Source organism: Bombina bombina, chromosome 7, assembly GCF_027579735.1.
Source record: "Bombina bombina isolate aBomBom1 chromosome 7, aBomBom1.pri, whole genome shotgun sequence".
In the NCBI taxonomy this organism is placed as follows: domain Eukaryota; kingdom Metazoa; phylum Chordata; class Amphibia; order Anura; family Bombinatoridae; genus Bombina; species Bombina bombina.
The window spans coordinates 337,528,500-337,546,862 of record NC_069505.1 but is presented as its reverse complement, the minus strand read 5'-3'; the positions used below and the strand labels follow the sequence as shown (position 1 = coordinate 337,546,862).

The window sequence follows — 18,363 nt, the reverse complement described above, 5'->3', positions numbered from 1 at the left end:
AACCCACAGAGAAAACTAATCTTACTTATTTTCACGATCCAAACTTTTCCCAAAATGGAAATGGTGTTATCACTTGGATTGTGAGCTCAGAAATAAAAAACACATTGATAAACAGAATTGAAAAGATTAGAATCTCCCCCATAGTTTAATAACATGTTTCATCTGTGTCTATGATCTATGATGGAATAAAACTCAACTTCTATATGTGATGCCATTATAATATGGAAATGCCATTACAGGTATACCTCACTTTACAGCGCTTCACTTTACAGCGATTCGCTAATACATCACTTTGTGGAGCTGAAGTTCAACCTCCAAGGATTTTGAAACAGTGCTGTAAATCATTGTGAGATTGCGGGAAAACTGACTAGCACCATTTTGCTATGCTTAGTTCACTCTGTTAACTGCATTGTAGTGCAATCTGTGTCTCAGTGCTATAGTCTGGCAAATTTTACTACAGTAATTGTCACTATTTTACAGGTACAGTATTTATTGAATACTAATTGAATACTTGCTGTGCTAGTGTTAAACTAAACGTAGTGCTATTACACCCCTAATATATGTTAGTTCAAACATGTTTTTAAGATTTTAAACACTGAAAAGAAAGCTAAAACTGCCTTGTTTCACTTTAAGGCGGTTTTCACTTTACAGCGGGGCTCCGGTCTCTAACCCGCTGTATGAGCGGGGTATACCTGTATTTAATTTTATTTATGTAACAGAGTTCATACTGAAATGTCCTAAACTTTCAAAGATATTCAGAGTTCATTTTTATTAATGGTTTACAGAAAATTATATGTGCTGTGAATATGAGTTGTGCAGACAATTTGATTTTTAAATATATTTAACCTGGGTCTTTAATGGACTAACAATCCACTAATGTATCTAGTGTATATATTTAGAAAGTTCTTGGTTCAAGTAATCATGATATTTTGCCTGCAATACATTGTAGGCAAGTAGTTAAGCACATTGTATGCATCACATACTGTATCTTTTTTACAAACTAGAGTAATTAAAGGACACCATTTTTAAATTGTCATTCACAATTTATATACTTAGTCTTATGGCGCGGTTGGGCCGGGTAGTGACTAAGTGCAGCTCGCTCCTGCTGTCAGACAGAGCAGGAGCGAGCTGCACTTAGTCTTATGGCGCGGTTGGGCCGGGCTGTGACTATACAGCTGGCCCGATGCGCTGTGTCAATATAACAGACCCGCTCAGCAGAGTACAGAGAGCGGGTCTGTAAAACAGCGTTTTTTAAAAAAAATTAAAAGGGTACATTAGGTTTTATAAGGTTTGGCTAATATAATGTTATATAATTCTGCACTATGTGCAGAATTATATAACATTATTTTTAAGGTTTACTGACACTTTAACAAATGCTATCCAGAAGTTCAATAATTCATGTGGGAGGGAATTTAGTAAATTAATACATAACAGATACAAATCTATCCATACAAATTTTTCTATTTCGAATATTGCATAATTCGATTCAAATTATGCAATATTCCAATTAGAAAAATTTGAATTGAATATTACATTTAAAAGGAGCATTATAAATACTATTACATTAAACAGACATTAGAATGTTGTGCAAATATTCGGAATTCGAAACAAACTAATGTGTTAAAATGAGTTACATTTTTCAAATGTTTCAAAACATTGCCCACTCTCTAGATAGGTGTAATGACACTTAAAGGTACATAAAGCCCAAAAATGTTCTTTCATGATTCAGATAGAGAATACAATTTTAAACAACTTTCTAATTCACTTCTCTTATCTAATCTGTTTCATTCTCTTGGCATCATTTGTTGAAGGAGCAGCAATGCACTAATAGTTTCTAACTGAACACATAGATGAGCCAATGACAATCAGTAAATATATTCAGCCACCAATCAGCAGCTAGAACCTAGGTTCTCTGCTGCCCCTGAGCTTTTCTAGATAAAGTTTTCAGTAAAGGATAACAAGAGAAGGAAGCAAATTAAATAATAGATGTAAATTGGAAAGTTGTTCAAAATTGTATTCGCTATCTGAATCATGAAAGAAAAAAATTTGTGTTTCATGTCCCTTTAAGGGGACAGTAAAGTCAAAATGAGACATTCATGATTTAGTTAGAGCAAACAATATTAAACAACTTTCCAATTTACTTCTATAATTTTATTTTCCTTCCTTATCTTGTTTTTTATAATAGAAGTAAACTGGAAAGTTTTTTTTTAAATTGTATGTTCTTTCCAAATCATGAGAGAAAAATTTTGGGTTTCATGTCCCTTTAATTTATTCTGAACATGATCTTGTCTGAAAGAGGCCTCTCTATATCCTACTGAGCATCCAATAATCTATCCTACTGTCTAAGTACCATTAATGGGACAGTAAATTGACAGCCCCCTGATCACATAACATTTTATTTATTATCTACTAGTCTTACAGCCCGTTTACACGGGCCATTTTTTGCAGTACAGCGGTCCCACCCCTTGCTCGCTCTCTCTCTCCCTCTGTTTTGTGCTCTCTCCCCTTCTCTTTTGCGCTCTCTCCCCTCTCTTTTGTGCTCTCTCTCGCTCCACCTCCCTTTTGCTCTCTCTCTCTTCCCCTCTCTTTTGCCCTCTCTCCCCCTCTTTTGCGCTCTCTCTCTCGCTCCACCTCTCTTTTGCGCTCTCTCTCTCCCCTCTCTACCCCTCTCTTTTGCTTTCTCTCTCCCCTCTCTTTTGCGCTCTCTCTCCCCCTCTCTTTTGCGCTCTCTCTCTCTCCCCCCTCTTTTACGCTCATTCTCTCCCCCCTCTCTTTTGCGTTCTCTCTTTTGTGCTCTCTGTCTCCCCCCCTCTTTTGCACACTCTCTCTCCCCCTCTCTTTTGCTCTCTCTCTCCCCCTCTCTATTGCTCTCTCTCCCCCCTCTCTTTTTCTCTCTCCCCCCCTCTCTTTTTCTCTCTCTTCCCCCTCTCTATTGCTCTCTATCTTCCCCCGACGCCCAATTTGCCAGCAACAGCATGTCAGGTAAGGCCAAGTGTGTTTGTCATCGTGCTGTCTCTACTGCGCATGACAGCTTCGGACAAACACACTTGGCCTTTTATATAATAGGATTGGTCTGCATTTTAGCCAATTAGTGCAGTATCTGCCACAAGCTATGGGCGTGGTCACAATGTTATCTATAAGGCTCACATGAACTAGCACTCCCCTGTTGTGAAAAGCTAATAAAAAGCATGTGATAAGAGGCAGCCTTCAAGTATTTAGAAACTATCATATGAGCCTACCTAGGTTTATCTTTCAACTAATAATACCAAGAGAACAAAGAACATTTCTTGATAAAAGTAAATTGGAATGTTGTTTAAAATTACATGCCCTATCGGAATCTTGAAAGTTTATTTTTGACTAGACTGTCCCTTTAACATAATTTGGACTGTTTTGCAGTCTAGGGACGCATCCCTTAAAAGCTTTTTGAGTTTTGTTTATCATTTATTTATTGCTGTGGTCAGTTAGGAAATTAAATAAATAAGTTGCTACACATATCCACCAATCACTGTGCAGCATGTAGCACAGTTTAGGGTTCTGAATACCACAAAATGCACCTCAGTTGCTCTAGAGGGGTGTTCAAAACTATCATTTTCAGATTCAAATTACAGGAAAATAAAGCAATATAAGTAATTAAAGTTGTTTTCACTATGTGTCATTAAACCTTTTATGAGGAATTCACTTTTGAATTTAATGTTCATTAAAGGGACACTGAACCCAAATTTTTTCTTTTGTGATTCAGATAGAGCAAGCAACTTTCTAATTTACTCCTATTATCAAATGTTCTTCATTCTCTTGGTATTTTTATTTGAAAAGCAAGAATCTAAGTTTAGATGCTGGCTGATTTTTGGTGAACAACATGGGTTGTCCTTGCTGATTGGACAGCACCAATAAACAAGTGCTGTCCATGGTGCTGAACCAAATATTGGCTGGCTCCTTAGCTTAGACGCCTTCTTCAAATAAAGATAGCAAGAAAACTATTAATAATAGGAGTCAATTAAAAAGTTGCTTAAAATTGCATGCTCTATATGAATCACAAAAGAAAAAATTGGGTTCAGTGTCCCTTTAAAATTGTATTATTTTGGGGTGGAGCCAAGGCAGGCATAATGGAGGACGTGTGATATGTGAGCTCCAGGTGCAGTGAATAAGAAAAGTGGAGAAAAGGTTATCATAAGCTCCCAGAGGGTCACTAAAACACCACCGGAGTGTTTATACATCAATCCTCTGTGTTTTATGACCACTCAGTTTGCTCAGTGTAAAAGCTGACATGCAGTCTTTGACGTCTTGCAAGCTGAGGAGAACAAGAACCAAAATGCCGGTCTCTTAAGAATCAGATAAGCTGGAGAGAAAACAGAGGATAAAACTGCAAGGAAGCTGCCACATCACAGGGTAAGGAGTTCAGAGGGGAATATGGCAAGCAATAAATCTACAGGGTGATTGAGGAAGAAAGACAATTTTAAGACGCCATAGCAGGGAATCAGCCACGTGGGAGGCAGCATGTTAATAAAGTGATTATAAACAGCCAGAGAGACTTGAGCAGCAACATGCCTACTATTTAATAAAGACTTTTAACCCTACATGATGTTAATGAATCAGGCTGCAGAGGAAGGATAAGTAAATAAAGCATTAAAATGTGAAAGCTGGATCACAAAATAACACATAAAAAGAAATAGCATTGTATGGTGATATAGCACAGATTGTACCTATCTATAGTACACAGCATATCACCAAAACTACTCAGAAACTTTGGATGGAAGGAAAATAACTTTGACACAGAACATTCACCCTATATAAATCACTCCCTGCAATTTATTTTTCTCCTGTAAACCACTCCGGCTTTGCATGTGACTCCAAAGTGCTGTTAAAACACTAGTGCTGCAGCAGACTTTCTCCCACTTCAGGACATAAGCAGAGGTCTTGCTATACTTTGTTCAACAGCTAGATCATTTCAAGTGTTCCTCCATTTTATTATATGAGCTATATCATGTCAGTCAGAAGACAAAGTAAACTAAATGCTACAAATAAACCTGCAGCAGCCAATATATTTTTTAAACCTCAGAAAGGAGAAAAGGCTCATGATAAAGAAATTGTTGTAACTGAGGAAGAAATGGAAGAAGTTCTAGAACCAACTTCGCCAGCGGGTAATAATATACCCATTACCAGAAGTGACATAAGGAACCTTGTCTCCAAACAAGACATATCCACAATATTTGACAAAATGTGGGAAAAGCTGGACACCCTCCAGAACACTGTTACAAACAGTCTCACTGAAATCAAACAGGATATTTCGGAACTGGGATCCAGGTTAGAATCCTTGGAAGAAAAAGAAGAATCACTGGAAGAAGACATTACAACCATAACTCAACAAATGGCTGATCAACAACAGGAATTGGCAGACATTAATGACAAGCTGGAAGACCTGGAAAATAGGAGCAGGAGGTGTAATATACGTCTAAAGGGTATCCCTGAAACTATAGTTACAACAGAATTAAGCAATTATCTTCTACAACTATTCCAGGCTATCACAAGCTCTGCTGAGGATGGAAAATTCCAAATGGAAAGGGCACATAGAGCTCTAAGAGCAAAACCAAAGGACACAGAACCACCAAGGGACGTCATAATTAAACTTTTACGCTTCCAAGAAAAAGAAGAAATCATGACTGCAGCTAGAAAAAATCCAACCTTTAAATTTCAGGGCTCAGTCATACAATTTTACCAGGACCTTTGTATCAAAACACTGCAGAAGCGTTCTGCTCTCCGTCCGCTGACACAACTACTGCGAAAAAATCAGATATTATACAGATGGGGATTCCCTTTCGCACTTCACATACACCATGAGGGCAGAACAATCACTATCAAAGAGAAACAAGACATACCAGGTCTCTGCCAACTGCTTAAGCTGGATTGTCCAGAGATTCCAGATAACTCTCAAGACAATACCATAAGACCCACACTGCCATTAAGAGGAACAGCTAAAAGTGAACGTTGGACAAAGGTCTCTAAAAGGAAACAAAGGCCCTGAAGGATTAAAGAGACTGAGAGAACTGACTGATGTTCTTTAACAAGTATAATCTTTCTTTGCCTTACTCCGTGTGGAGGAGTTATTGTCACGGCTCATATTGTGGTAAAAGACTTGAATATCAATCTCCTAGTAGTAAATAATGACACGAGCATAAAGTATATTTATTTATGTCAGTAAAAAGAACATTAAGTAAATTATAAAGAACTGGAGATTGATAAGATATGACTAAATTACACTATACATGACATTAGTTATTATTTTATGTTCCCTCTAGGAATAAAAGATCCACTTTTTCAATTCATTATTATATAAGATACACTATGTAATATTTAGCTGCACACCCACTTAGATAGATTTGATGTTGCAGACAAACAAGAATAACTTGAAGGATTACAGATTGTTTAATAGTTTGTTGTTGTTTAATGTTGAGCTATGTTTTTTATGTTTTTGTTGTTTTTTTGTTTCAAGTACTGTCGAGCAGTGGTCAGGAAAGTTTCTCCATAACAGGATGGACACTAAGAGAGCAGTTGTTAGTCAGAAAAGGGAGGCATTGATGTTCAGGTATGAGGAGGGGAGAGGGAAAATGCTCAATTATGGATTCTAGATGGAAGATAATCTCCCATAATGTAAGAGGTTTGAATACCAATATTAAAAGGAAAACTGCACTTACCCAATATAACAATATGAAGGCTAAAATCATTTTCCTACAGGAGACACATTTTACACACCATCAAATCCCTAAATATTGGGACAAACAATACACGCAACACTTTCACTCCACAACCGATAAAAAGAAAAGAGGAGTATCAATACTTATTCATAATTCCATTCAATTTATAAAAGAAGAGGTGATAAGGGATAAGGAAGGCAGATATCTTATAGTGAGGGGGACTGTGCAAGACAAACAAGTCACACTCTGCAACATATATGCACCTAATGAGCAACAACACAAATTTTTTGATAATCTTTCGCATTTACTGACCCAATGGTCTCAAACCTTGATAATATTGGCTGGGGATTTTAATGTAAACTTAAAGATTTTAAGGGATACTAATACATCTAAACTTACAAATAAACAATTAAGACTTAACTCTATTACCAAATCCATTAGGGGATCTTTAGAGAATCATAATATATATGACACTTGGACGACATTATATGGACAAACAAATGACCACACATACTACTCACCTGCACATAAAACATATACCAAACTCGACTATATATTTATTAGCCAAATTCTATTACCAAACCTAATCTCTTCATCCATTCACGCCTCAGTATGGTCAGACCATTCCATAATACAGATACAACTAAAAGGTCTTATTAATGTAGAAAGACAAAGATCCTGGACATACGACCCTACAATACTAAAGCAACCAGGTATACAAACTAAAATATTAAAGAGTCTGGAAGAGTACTGGAAATTAAACGTAGACCCTGCAATCAACCCAGTAATCATATGGGCTGCACATAAGCCATATATTAGAGGGTTACTTATAAAGGAAAAAGCTTTATATATAAAACAGAGTAGGTTTGCGGTAGCTACCTTGCAACAAGAGATTGAACTCTTGGAAAAGGCACATCAAAATACACTATCCCAACTATCACTAGACACATTGACAAAGAAAAGAAAAGAACTGGCTAAAATTTTATCTGATAATTCAGTGAGGTCCATTAATAAATTAAAAACATACTATTTCCTATATGCAAACAAGCCAGATAGATATCTGGCCCATAAGCTAAGAGAAAGAACAAAATCTTTCACAATAGCACAAATTCAAAAACCAGATGGTACTATGACATCTCATCCGCAAGAAATTACAGAATGTTTTGCCAAATATTATGAATCTCTGTATGATGGGAAGAAGGTGGGTCAATCCCCCCAGATAGAGACCCTAAGAAATAAACTACTAATGTTAGCGAATCTGCCAAAATTAGACAAAGCGGACGCAGAGGCACTGGATGCAGAGATCTCTGCTACTGAGGTGTCTGCAGCTATTAAAGATCTTAAAATAGGAAAGGCAGCAGGTCCCGATGGATTTTCAGGAGACTACTACAAGCTATTTAGAACCAATTTGACTTCCCACCTACATAAATTTTGTAAAGATGTCATGTCGGGCACGCCGGTTCCCTCTGAACTTTTACAGGCCAAGATAGTAGTAATCCCTAAGCCAGGGAAAAACCCCAAAATAGTACAAAATTATAGGCCAATTTCCTTAATTAACCAAGATCTCAAGATTCTCACCAAAATCCTAGCAAACAGGCTTAAACAATACTTACCTTCATTGATCCATCCTGATCAGGTAGGGTTTATTAAAGATAGGGAGGCCCCTGATAATGTAAGACGCATAGTGACGCTGATAGAATATCTGAAGGGAACAGAAACGCCTTCTCTGCTCCTTTCTCTGGATGCAGAGAAGGCATTTGACAGAGTAGATTGGCAATATATGATGGCAGTTCTCGAATATATGGGATTCGGTAGTAAATTTAGGGGGGCAATCAAAAATATATACACAAATCCAGTAGCAACAATTAGGGCAGCGGGATATCAGTCTCGACCTATCAATATATTGAATGGAACTCGTCAAGGATGTCCGTTATCTCCACTTTTATTTGCGTTGTGCATAGAACCTTTGGCGTCTTGTATTCGCAACTCTAAGGATATCCATGGGGTTAAATTAAATAAAGGGGAACAAACACTAACTTTATTTGCAGACGATATCTTGCTTACAATTACAAAACCAATGCTTTCCCTCCCTAATTTGTACCAATTATTAGAAGATTTTTCCAATGTTTCGGGTTTCAAAATAAATTCGGATAAATGCGAAGCACTCCCTCTATCATTACCAACACACACACAAAAGTTGATAGAAGCGAACTTTGATTTTAAATGGGTTAATCATTCCCTAAAATATCTAGGCATACAAATCACAAACACCATAGAAACATTGTATAAAGCAAACTACATCCCAATTTACAAAACTATAAGAAGAGATATATTGAAATGGAAGAAAGGGAACTTTTCTTGGTATGGCAGATTATCGGCCATTAAAATGAATGTCCTACCAAGACTGTTATATCTATTTAGAGCTTTACCTATTAAAATCCCAATAAAAGAGCTTGAAGAACTACAATCTGAAATTATTAAATTTATAAGAGGACATAAAACAGCTAGAATAGCTGCTCATATTTTAAAACAACACAAGCTATTGGGAGGTGTAGGAGTCCCTAATCTTAGAGATTATTATCATGCTGCCAGACTGGCACAAAATGCTCTTTTATGTAAAGATTGCCAGGGGATGACATGGCCAGGTATTGAAGCAGATATTGGAAGACTAAGCACTCCGGGAGATATATTATGGAAACCCTCAGATCCAAAAGACCAGAGGATAATTAAACTAAAAACTACAGAAGATTCTAAGCTTATGTGGAGGTCACTAACACATACATTGAAATTACTCTCACCACACACTATTATAATACCTCTAAGTACACTACTCCCAAAAGAATTTAAAAAACAAATAGATAAGTGGGGAAATAAAGGCCTCTATAGGGTAGCTGATTTCCTAGACAATGGGAAGTTGTTGACATTTACACAATTAAGAGATAAAATACACCCAAATACATTGCACTGGTTTTTATATCTCCAAATTTCCCATGCTATAAATACATATAGACTAGGCAGCATCCCAGCCTGCCCAAAAACTGCTCTGGAACAAATGATAATGACACCCGGTAGAAATAAAAAAATGATTACACGCTTATACTTAGCCATTCAAGAAGCAAATAGTTCAGCAAAATTGGTAATTTATGACAAATGGGAACAAGATTTAGCTATAACCTATGATAGAGAAGATTGGAGCCAGATTTTCTCCTCAATGAGGAGAAGTTTAATTGGGGCAGACCTTATCGAAAACTCAATAAAAACCTCATATAGATGGTACCTTACACCACTGAAATCCTCACATTACACCACACAGGGTAGTAGATTATGTTATCGGGGATGTAATGGGATAGGGACCTATTTTCACATGTGGTGGGAGTGTCCAAAGATACAACCTACATGGGACAAGCTTTCTCAACTATTTAAGGTGATTCTAGACGACTCCTTTACATTATCAGCCTCACAGGCCTTACTACATATCCCCCAGGAGTCAATGAACTCAATTACTAATAGATGGGTTAATATTATATGTACAGCAACCAGAATATGTATAGCTAGAAAATGGAAAGTGGGGGCTCCAGAATGGGGTGAGGTAATGATCAAAATTGAAGATGTTTATAATATGCTAAAATCAGCTGCATGGATACAAGGGACATCTGAGAGATTCCAAAACATGTGGATACACTGGATTTTAAATAAACAGAAATATGTAGGTACATACAGATCAACACTAAGTAACCAATAAGGCTTTTTTAGGGCAATTAAATTGGAGAGAATAGGAACTTTCTTAAATATAGATATAGCGTTCTAAAGAAATCTACAACATTGTCACTGCTCGACGGGAAAAGTTTAAAGTTAAAGGTTTTTCTTTGTATACAGTTATGAAGTTTAGGTTAAGGGAAATGGGATAAGAGGGGAGGGGGTGGAGAGGGAGTTAGGGAAGGGGGGAGAAAAATTGATGAAAATGATATAAACAGGGTGCTGAAAACTTTAATTGTTTTAAGAATACTAGGACATTGTAACCCAGCACACTGTTTTATTATGTTGTATTTGATGTGATCCATGACAATAAAAATTATTTCAACTAAAATTGTATTATTTTGTGTTCTGTCCCTTTCTTCAGTTCCAATTCTCTTTTGTTTTGGGATTCAGTATTTCTCTTGACATTACATACATCATTTAAATTAATTTAACCTATTTTCTACCACAGAATATACTATCACAATCCCTTTGGTACATGGAATGGACAAAGGAAGAACTTCAGAATATTTTATTTTAGTATAAATCATATACAAAATTGAATTAAGCATTCTGGGGGAAATAATTGAGTAACTGTTAATAATGTTGAAGGGATATTGCTGCTATTGCACTAAAAAATCAGCATGTAAAGATAACATTTGTATTGATTAAAACAATGCAAACACTATTTATCTGGTATCAGTTGTGCATGCCTCACGAATGCTCACTTCCTTGGAATGTTTGATAAATACTAGCAGGAAGTACCAATGAGCATCAACAGACAGTATATATTAGCCAATGAGCATTAGCTGTAAGAACCTATTAGCCAATGAGAATTTGCATGAACTACAAATCAGCCAAGGAGCATTATAGGGACACTAAACTGCTGTACACAACTACAAAAAATTAGTAATTACTCACTATGTTACTGCATTCTATCCTGTTCCTGCAGCTGTTTGCAAATCAGTTCTCCTGTTTTATTAGTCTAAAGGTGCCAGATACTGAAGCCCCGCCTCTCTGTACTGGGGACTGCCATCTTGGAGCTCAGATATTCTTACAACCTGTGACAGAGGCTATGCACACTGACAGCTCAGTAATGTTGTCCACTTTTTTTTTTTCAGCTGTACTCAGGTCAGTGTAAACGATACATCATGTGAGATTTAAATTTTTTATACAGTTTTACAGTTACACAAATTTATTTTAAAAAGCACTCAACAATAATATAGTGCAATGCAGCCACAGCAAAAATTTAAAGCTCCTGCACCCCAACCTGAAGCTAATTGTACAACAAAATAGGCCATATTACTGATCTGTGAGAATACCTGAGCTCCAAGATGGCAGCCCCCAGTACAAAGAGGCAGAGCTTCAGTATCTGGCTCCTTTAAGCTATTAACCCCTTAAAGGGACACTGAACCCAAACATTTTTCTTTTGTGATTCAGATAGAGCATGCAATTTTAAGCAACTATCTAATTTACTCCTATTATCAAATTTTCTTTATTCTCTTGGTATCTTTATTTGAAATGCAAGAATGTAAGTTTAGATGCCAGCCTATTTTTGGTGAACAACCTGGGTTGTACTTGCTGATTGGTGGATAAATTCCTCCACCAATAAAAAAGTGCTGTACAGAGGCCTGAACCAAGAAAAAAGCTTAGATGCCTTCTTTTTCAAATAAAGATAGCAAGAGAACGAAGAAAAATTGATAATAGGAGTAAATTAGAAAGTTGCTTAAAATTGCATACTCTGTTTTTCTAAATTTGGGTTCAGTGTCCCTTTAAGGACGAAGCTTCAGATGCTTGTCTTTCAGTTAAGGACCAAAGCAATTTTTGCATTTTTGCTATGTGTGTTCAACTGAAATGTCCATCTTTCTCATTTATTGCACCCACACATATTATATACCGTTTTTTAAAGGAAAAAAGGGGCTTTAATTTGATATGACATATACATACTGTATATAAGTTCTAATTTATTATAAACAAAAAATAAAAAGAATAAATAAAAAAACACAACTTTTTTTTCACAGTTTTGGTGATAATAATGTGTACATACTTAGTGCAGCTTAAGAAAATAAATTTAAAATAAATTGAAGGACTTGGTGAAGGGGATATATTAACTTTTATTAATACGCTGGATTTTTTTTTTACAGCATTCAAAGTAACAAAGATCCGTCTCGCTCCACAAACCGAACAGAGGGGGAGGGAGGCGGATCTGATGTCCCAGCAACATTGCGACCGCTGTGATTGGCTGTCACAGCGATTACGTGGGCTGGGATATCGTGATTTGCTGTTGCTAGTCTGCCTCAGATGCTGAGGCAGCTAACAAGAGCATTAATTCCGCAATCGCCGGTACCACAGCGATCTGGGGCTAATTTTAGCGCATGACGGAATTATTCAGTCATGGGTCCTTATGGCACGGACAACCATGACGGAATAATTCTGTCATTGGTCCTTAAGGGGTTAAAACAGAACAGATTTGTAAAGAGCTGCCGGGACAGGATGAAATGCAATAATGTAGCGAGTAGTATCCATTCTAGGGTAGTTGTGCCCAGCAGTTTAAAGGGACATTAAACATTTTGAGATGGTAATATAAAATTATAAATTTATTTATTTATATATATATATATATATATATATATATATATATATATATATATATATATATATATATATATATATAAAACTCTGCAATATACTTTATTTATTTTGTCCCCTTTTCCTGTAATTCCATTCTGAAATTGAGAGCTTTTCCGTTCCTGTTAGAAATGGAAGTGCAGAACACTGATATAATCCACACAACCATAGGCTGCACACTCTAGTGACTTATTTATTACTGTCTCTAATTGGCCACAGCAGAGAAGGTAACCTAAGTTACAACATGGCAGCTCCCATTGTTTTAATCTTAACATTTATTTTGTCAATATTTAAACAACTAATGAAACTTTAAAAAAAAAATATCTACATGTTATTCTCAGACTAAGCTTTAATTTGAATGCACAATTCTAACTAGCATTTATTTAGTGTTTAATATCACTTTTACGTCCCTTTAATAAAAACTTTACAACTGATACAGCTCTATACAAACAGCTTTCACTTTACATTATTTCCATGCAAAAAAATTAAATCCTTAAAGGGACACTGAACCCAATTTTTTTTCTATCATGATTCAGATAGAGCATGCAATTTTAAGCAACTTTCTAATTTACTCCTATTATCAAATTCTTTCCACTCTCTTGGTATCTTTATTTGAAATGCAAGAATGTAAGTTTACATGCCGGCCCATTTTTGGTGAACACACTGTGTTGTTCTTGCTGATTGGTGGGTAAATTCACCTACCAATAAACAAGTGCTTTCCATGGTTCTGAACCACAAAAATAGCTTAGATGCCTTCTTTTTCAAATAAAGAAAGCAAGAGAACAAAGAAAAATTGATAATAGGAGTAAATTAGAAAGTTGTTTAAAATGTTATGCTCTCTGAATCACGAAAGGAAAAAATTGGGTTCAGTGTCCCTTTAATGTTTAGACGCTGTTGTATCATAGCTGCCACAAAGTGCTGAATGTGTTGCATAGCAAAGTGTAGTAACCCTTTACGGCAGTCAATGGGTTAAGAAGAACTGATCTAGATTTTGTGAGATATTAGTAATTAAAACAAAAATAAATAACATCTATGAAAGCTGCCATGGTTCTAATACAGCTGTCAGTGTCAATCAAGGGACACTAAGACTTACCAGCTTGGGAACGCCTGCTTTCTGGCTTCTTTAAAATTTCTCTTGGAAGTGATAAATGTTGAATTATTTTAGGTATCCGGGTCTGTCTTTCAGGAAAATCATTCCTCAAATTCCCTAGTAGTTTGATTCCATTGTCTTCACGTTGTCTTGGAGGAAGCACTTTTCCGAATGCAGCTCGTACTTTGTGTGTGAATCCTTTCCTCTTTTTCTCGGAGACAATAAAAGATTCAGAGTCACTTTCGCTGCTTGACTCTTCTTTGGGAATGAGGACATGCTGGTTTGCCAAATTTGTAGACACTGCTCCATGCCACCTTTAAAGAGAATTCAGTTATTGGTCTAAGGATTATTATAGAGCTAATATTATTTAAAGGACCAATACATACAGCAGATTTGCATAATCAACACATGCATAACACAAAAAGACAATGCAATAGCACTTAGAAAACAAATCTACTACTCATTTAAAGTTTATACTGACAATTTTCAAAGTTCTGTCTATTTCTACTCCTCCTGTATTATGTGACAGTAATCAGCCAATCACAAATGCATATATGTATATTCTGTAAATTCTTGCACATGCTCAGTAGGAGCTTGTAACTGAAAAAAGTGTAAATATGAAAAAACTGTGCTCATTAGACACATTAGATTTGCATAATCAACAAATGCAAGATAACAAGACAATGCAATAGCACTTAGTCTGAACTTCAAATGAGTAGATTTTTTTTATAACAAATTTCAAAGTTATGTATATTTCCACTCCCCTTGTACCATGTGATAGCAATCAGCCAATCACAAATGCATATACGTATAGTCTGTGAATTCTTGCACATGCTCAGTAGGATCTGGTGACTCAAAAAATGTAAATATAACAGACTGTGCACATTTTTTTTAATGGAAGTAAAATGGAAAGTTGTTTAAAATTAGATGCTGTATCTGAATCATAAAAATTTAATTTAACCTGAGTGTCCCTTTAAGGGAAGTAAATTGGAAAGTTGTTTTAAATTGTATGTTCTATCTGAATCATGTAAGTTTCATTTTGACTTGAAAGTCCCTTTAAGATACAAAAAAAATTAAAGAATAAATAAATCAATTATAGTGGATACTTTATTGCCCCACTACCTTAAGAGAATTATCACATATACACCTTTAGAATTTCCACTAAATTGTTGGATATTGATGCAGGCATTTCAGTTGCAAGTGCAAAACCGAGACACTCAAATGCAAAAAGAAAATGCTCCAATGTTTTAGAGCATTTTATTTTTTTATTACTCATGCAAAAGGGTAAAACATTTATTTACAGTCAGCTACAAAGCGGCATTGGACTACTGGGAACTAGCTGAACAAATCTGATAAACCAATAACAAGAGGCATATGTGTGTAGCCACCTAGATCCCAGTAGTGCATTACTGTTCCAGAACGTGTGTGCTTTTACAACCAATAGGAATATGTCCAGAGCACAGTGATAACAATGATTTTAATCAAGATGTCACATTACATTTTGTCATTAGTAAAACAAATGTTTAGGTATTTAACATATGCTCCTTTATGTGCCTACCAGAAAATGTTTTTTTTTTCTTTTTTAACATTCACCAATATGTTTCATTATACATTTGTTTCAATCTATTTTACTATAAAAAAATGAATTTAACTCTTTCTAAATAAATAAAATAATTATTTCAATAGACAATTATTTAATTTATTTTAATAATATAATTATATAATATGCTAGTTGCAGGTAATTATATTGTCTAATGGATTTTTTTTTTAAATTGATAAGAAATATAGAAATTCCAGATATTGTTTTGTAAAAAAAATAATTCTGTTTTACTGAATATAAGTGAGATATGATAATGATTAAATTAGTCAATTATTTAATTTATTTTTAATAATATAATTATATAATATGCTAATTTCAGGTAATTACATTGTCCAATGGCGTTTTTTGAGTTTTCAGATACATTTTAAAAATGTATAAGAAATATAGAAATTCCAAATAAATATTATATTCAGTAAAAAAAAACATTTTTTTACAAAAAAGATTTAACATATATGATTATTATTTAGTCAGTCAATTTATTTAATTTATTTTAATTATATAATTATATAATCTGCTAGTTGCAGATAATCACATTGTCCAACAGAGTTTTGGAGTTTTAATTTACATTTTAAAAATGTATAAGAAATATCGAAATTCCAAATAAATATTCTGTTTTGTAAAAAAATATGTTTATTTTTTTTACTGAATATATGTAACATATGATAGGATTATTGATTAAACAAATATATTTTATTTAAGTCTATACTACTGTAATTGTAATGTAATTGTCTTACCTGACAATTCCTTTTCCTTTCGGCCGTCCAGTTTGAAACTTCTGCTGTTCTGACATTCCATATGTATTTTTTGTATTGTAGGCTTTATATTTAAAGGTCCAGATAGAAAGATTTGATTTTGTACAGTTTTCGTGATATTAGTACTAATACCTGGTAAGAAGCAAAGCAACTGACAAGATATGCTAAGTTAGTATAATGTGAACTATGGAAGCCGGAAGGAAATTTCCAATGTCTAGATGGGATAACTGTAGAGTGATTTTTAACCCATATTGCTACTGAAAGGCTCTTGGGAAGATGGTGAAACGCTGCCGAGATTTATTACCCACAGTCCATGAATGGGTTAAAATGTTCTCTAGTGAGGTATGCTGTTTATTTCAAGTGATAAATTCATCAGCACTATGAGAAATTCCATTGAGTACATCTAACTATACTGAATATATAAACCCAGTAAATCAAACATTGGTCACCCAAGCTTTTTACCCTCATGGCTTTCTTACTAAATGAAGATGTGTTATTAAGGATTTATACATCAAAGTGCTCTTCCTTCATATAAAATTGGCCACCCTTCTGATATTAAACAATATGGAGCTTAAAATGTATTTTATTTACCTGTAACCATGGTCAATGCTTTTGTAAAACCTGATACATGTACAGTAAAAAGTATAACACAAATGATGTACCTCCATGTACTGAAACCTTTCACATGTGATTTATCTTAAAGGGACCTTAAACACTAAATAAATGCAAGATATGATACACTGAAAGAAAAGATTAGTCTGAGAATAACAAGTAGATGTATTTATAAAGTTTCATTAGCTGTTTAAATAGTGACAAAATAAGTGTAACATTTTAGTGTCTGTAAAACAATGGGAGCTGCCATGTTTGTAACTTAGGTTACTTTCTCTGCTGTGGCCAATTAGGGGTAGTTATAAATAGGTCACTAGAGTGTGCAGCCAATGGCTGTAAGGGATATAACAGAGTTCTGCACTTCCACTTCTAACAGTAACTGAAAAGCTCACAATTTCAGAATGGAATTACAGGAAAAGGGGACAAAATGAATAAAGTATATTGCAGTTTGTTTTATATACACAGTTTATCATTTTATATTCCCATCTCAAAGTGTTTAATGTCCCTTTAATGATTACAGTACTATACTATCTTTCTGATTGCACTATGTACACAAAAGTATTAAACATCATATACAACTTCCTTTAGTTTGCATGTATAAGCTATATTATGACATGTAAATATTTTCTAAATGACATAAGATATTGTTTATTACTAGTGATGCCCCGAATAGTTCGCCAGCGAATAGTTCCCGGTGAACATAGCTTGTTTGCGTTCGCCGCGGCGGACGAACATATGCGATGTTCGATCCGCCCCCTATTTGTCATCATTGAGTAAACTTTGACCCTGTACCTCAGTCAGCAGACACATTCCAGCCAATCAGCAGCAGACCCTCCCTCCCAGACCCTCCCACCTCCTGGACAGCATCCATTTTAGATTCATTCGGAAGCTGCATTCTTAGGGAGAGGAGGGACAGTGTAGCTGCTGCTGATTTAATAGGGAAATCGATAGCTAGGCTAGTGTATTCAGTGTCCACTACAGTCCTGAAGGACTCATCTGATCTCTGCTGTAAGGACAGCACCCCAAAAAGCCCTTTTTAGGGCTAGAACATCAGTCTGCTTTTTTTTTTTTCCTGTGTAATCTAATTGCAGTTGCCTGCCTGCCTGCCAGCGTGTGTGTCAGGCTCACAGCGTATACTGTGCCCACTTGCCCAGTGCCACCACTCATATCTGGTGTAACAGTAGTGTACATTTAAAAAAATAGTACTACTTAACACACCACTCCTATCTGGTGGCACATTAGATTGCACGCGCAGTGCCC

General features: G+C 35.4%; 1 protein-coding gene across 2 annotated transcripts in view; it reads right to left on the bottom strand.

The window, feature by feature from the left end:
* Window positions 1–16,746, bottom strand: part of C7H3orf49 (chromosome 7 C3orf49 homolog) — a 38,647-nt gene extending 21,901 nt beyond the window's left edge. Inside the window, exons 1-2 of one of the 2 annotated variants that reach the window (XM_053720996.1) lie at window positions 16,477–16,746; window positions 14,146–14,456 (exon numbers count right to left, since the gene is read on the bottom strand). In XM_053720996.1, coding sequence (XP_053576971.1) covers window positions 14,146–14,456; window positions 16,477–16,532 — 367 coding nt within the window. In that variant the 5' untranslated portion in view covers window positions 16,533–16,746. The remainder of the gene's footprint in view (window positions 1–14,145; window positions 14,457–16,476) is intronic. The other variant, XM_053720995.1, reaches the window with a different exon arrangement.
* Window positions 16,747–18,363: the final 1,617 nt, after the last annotated feature.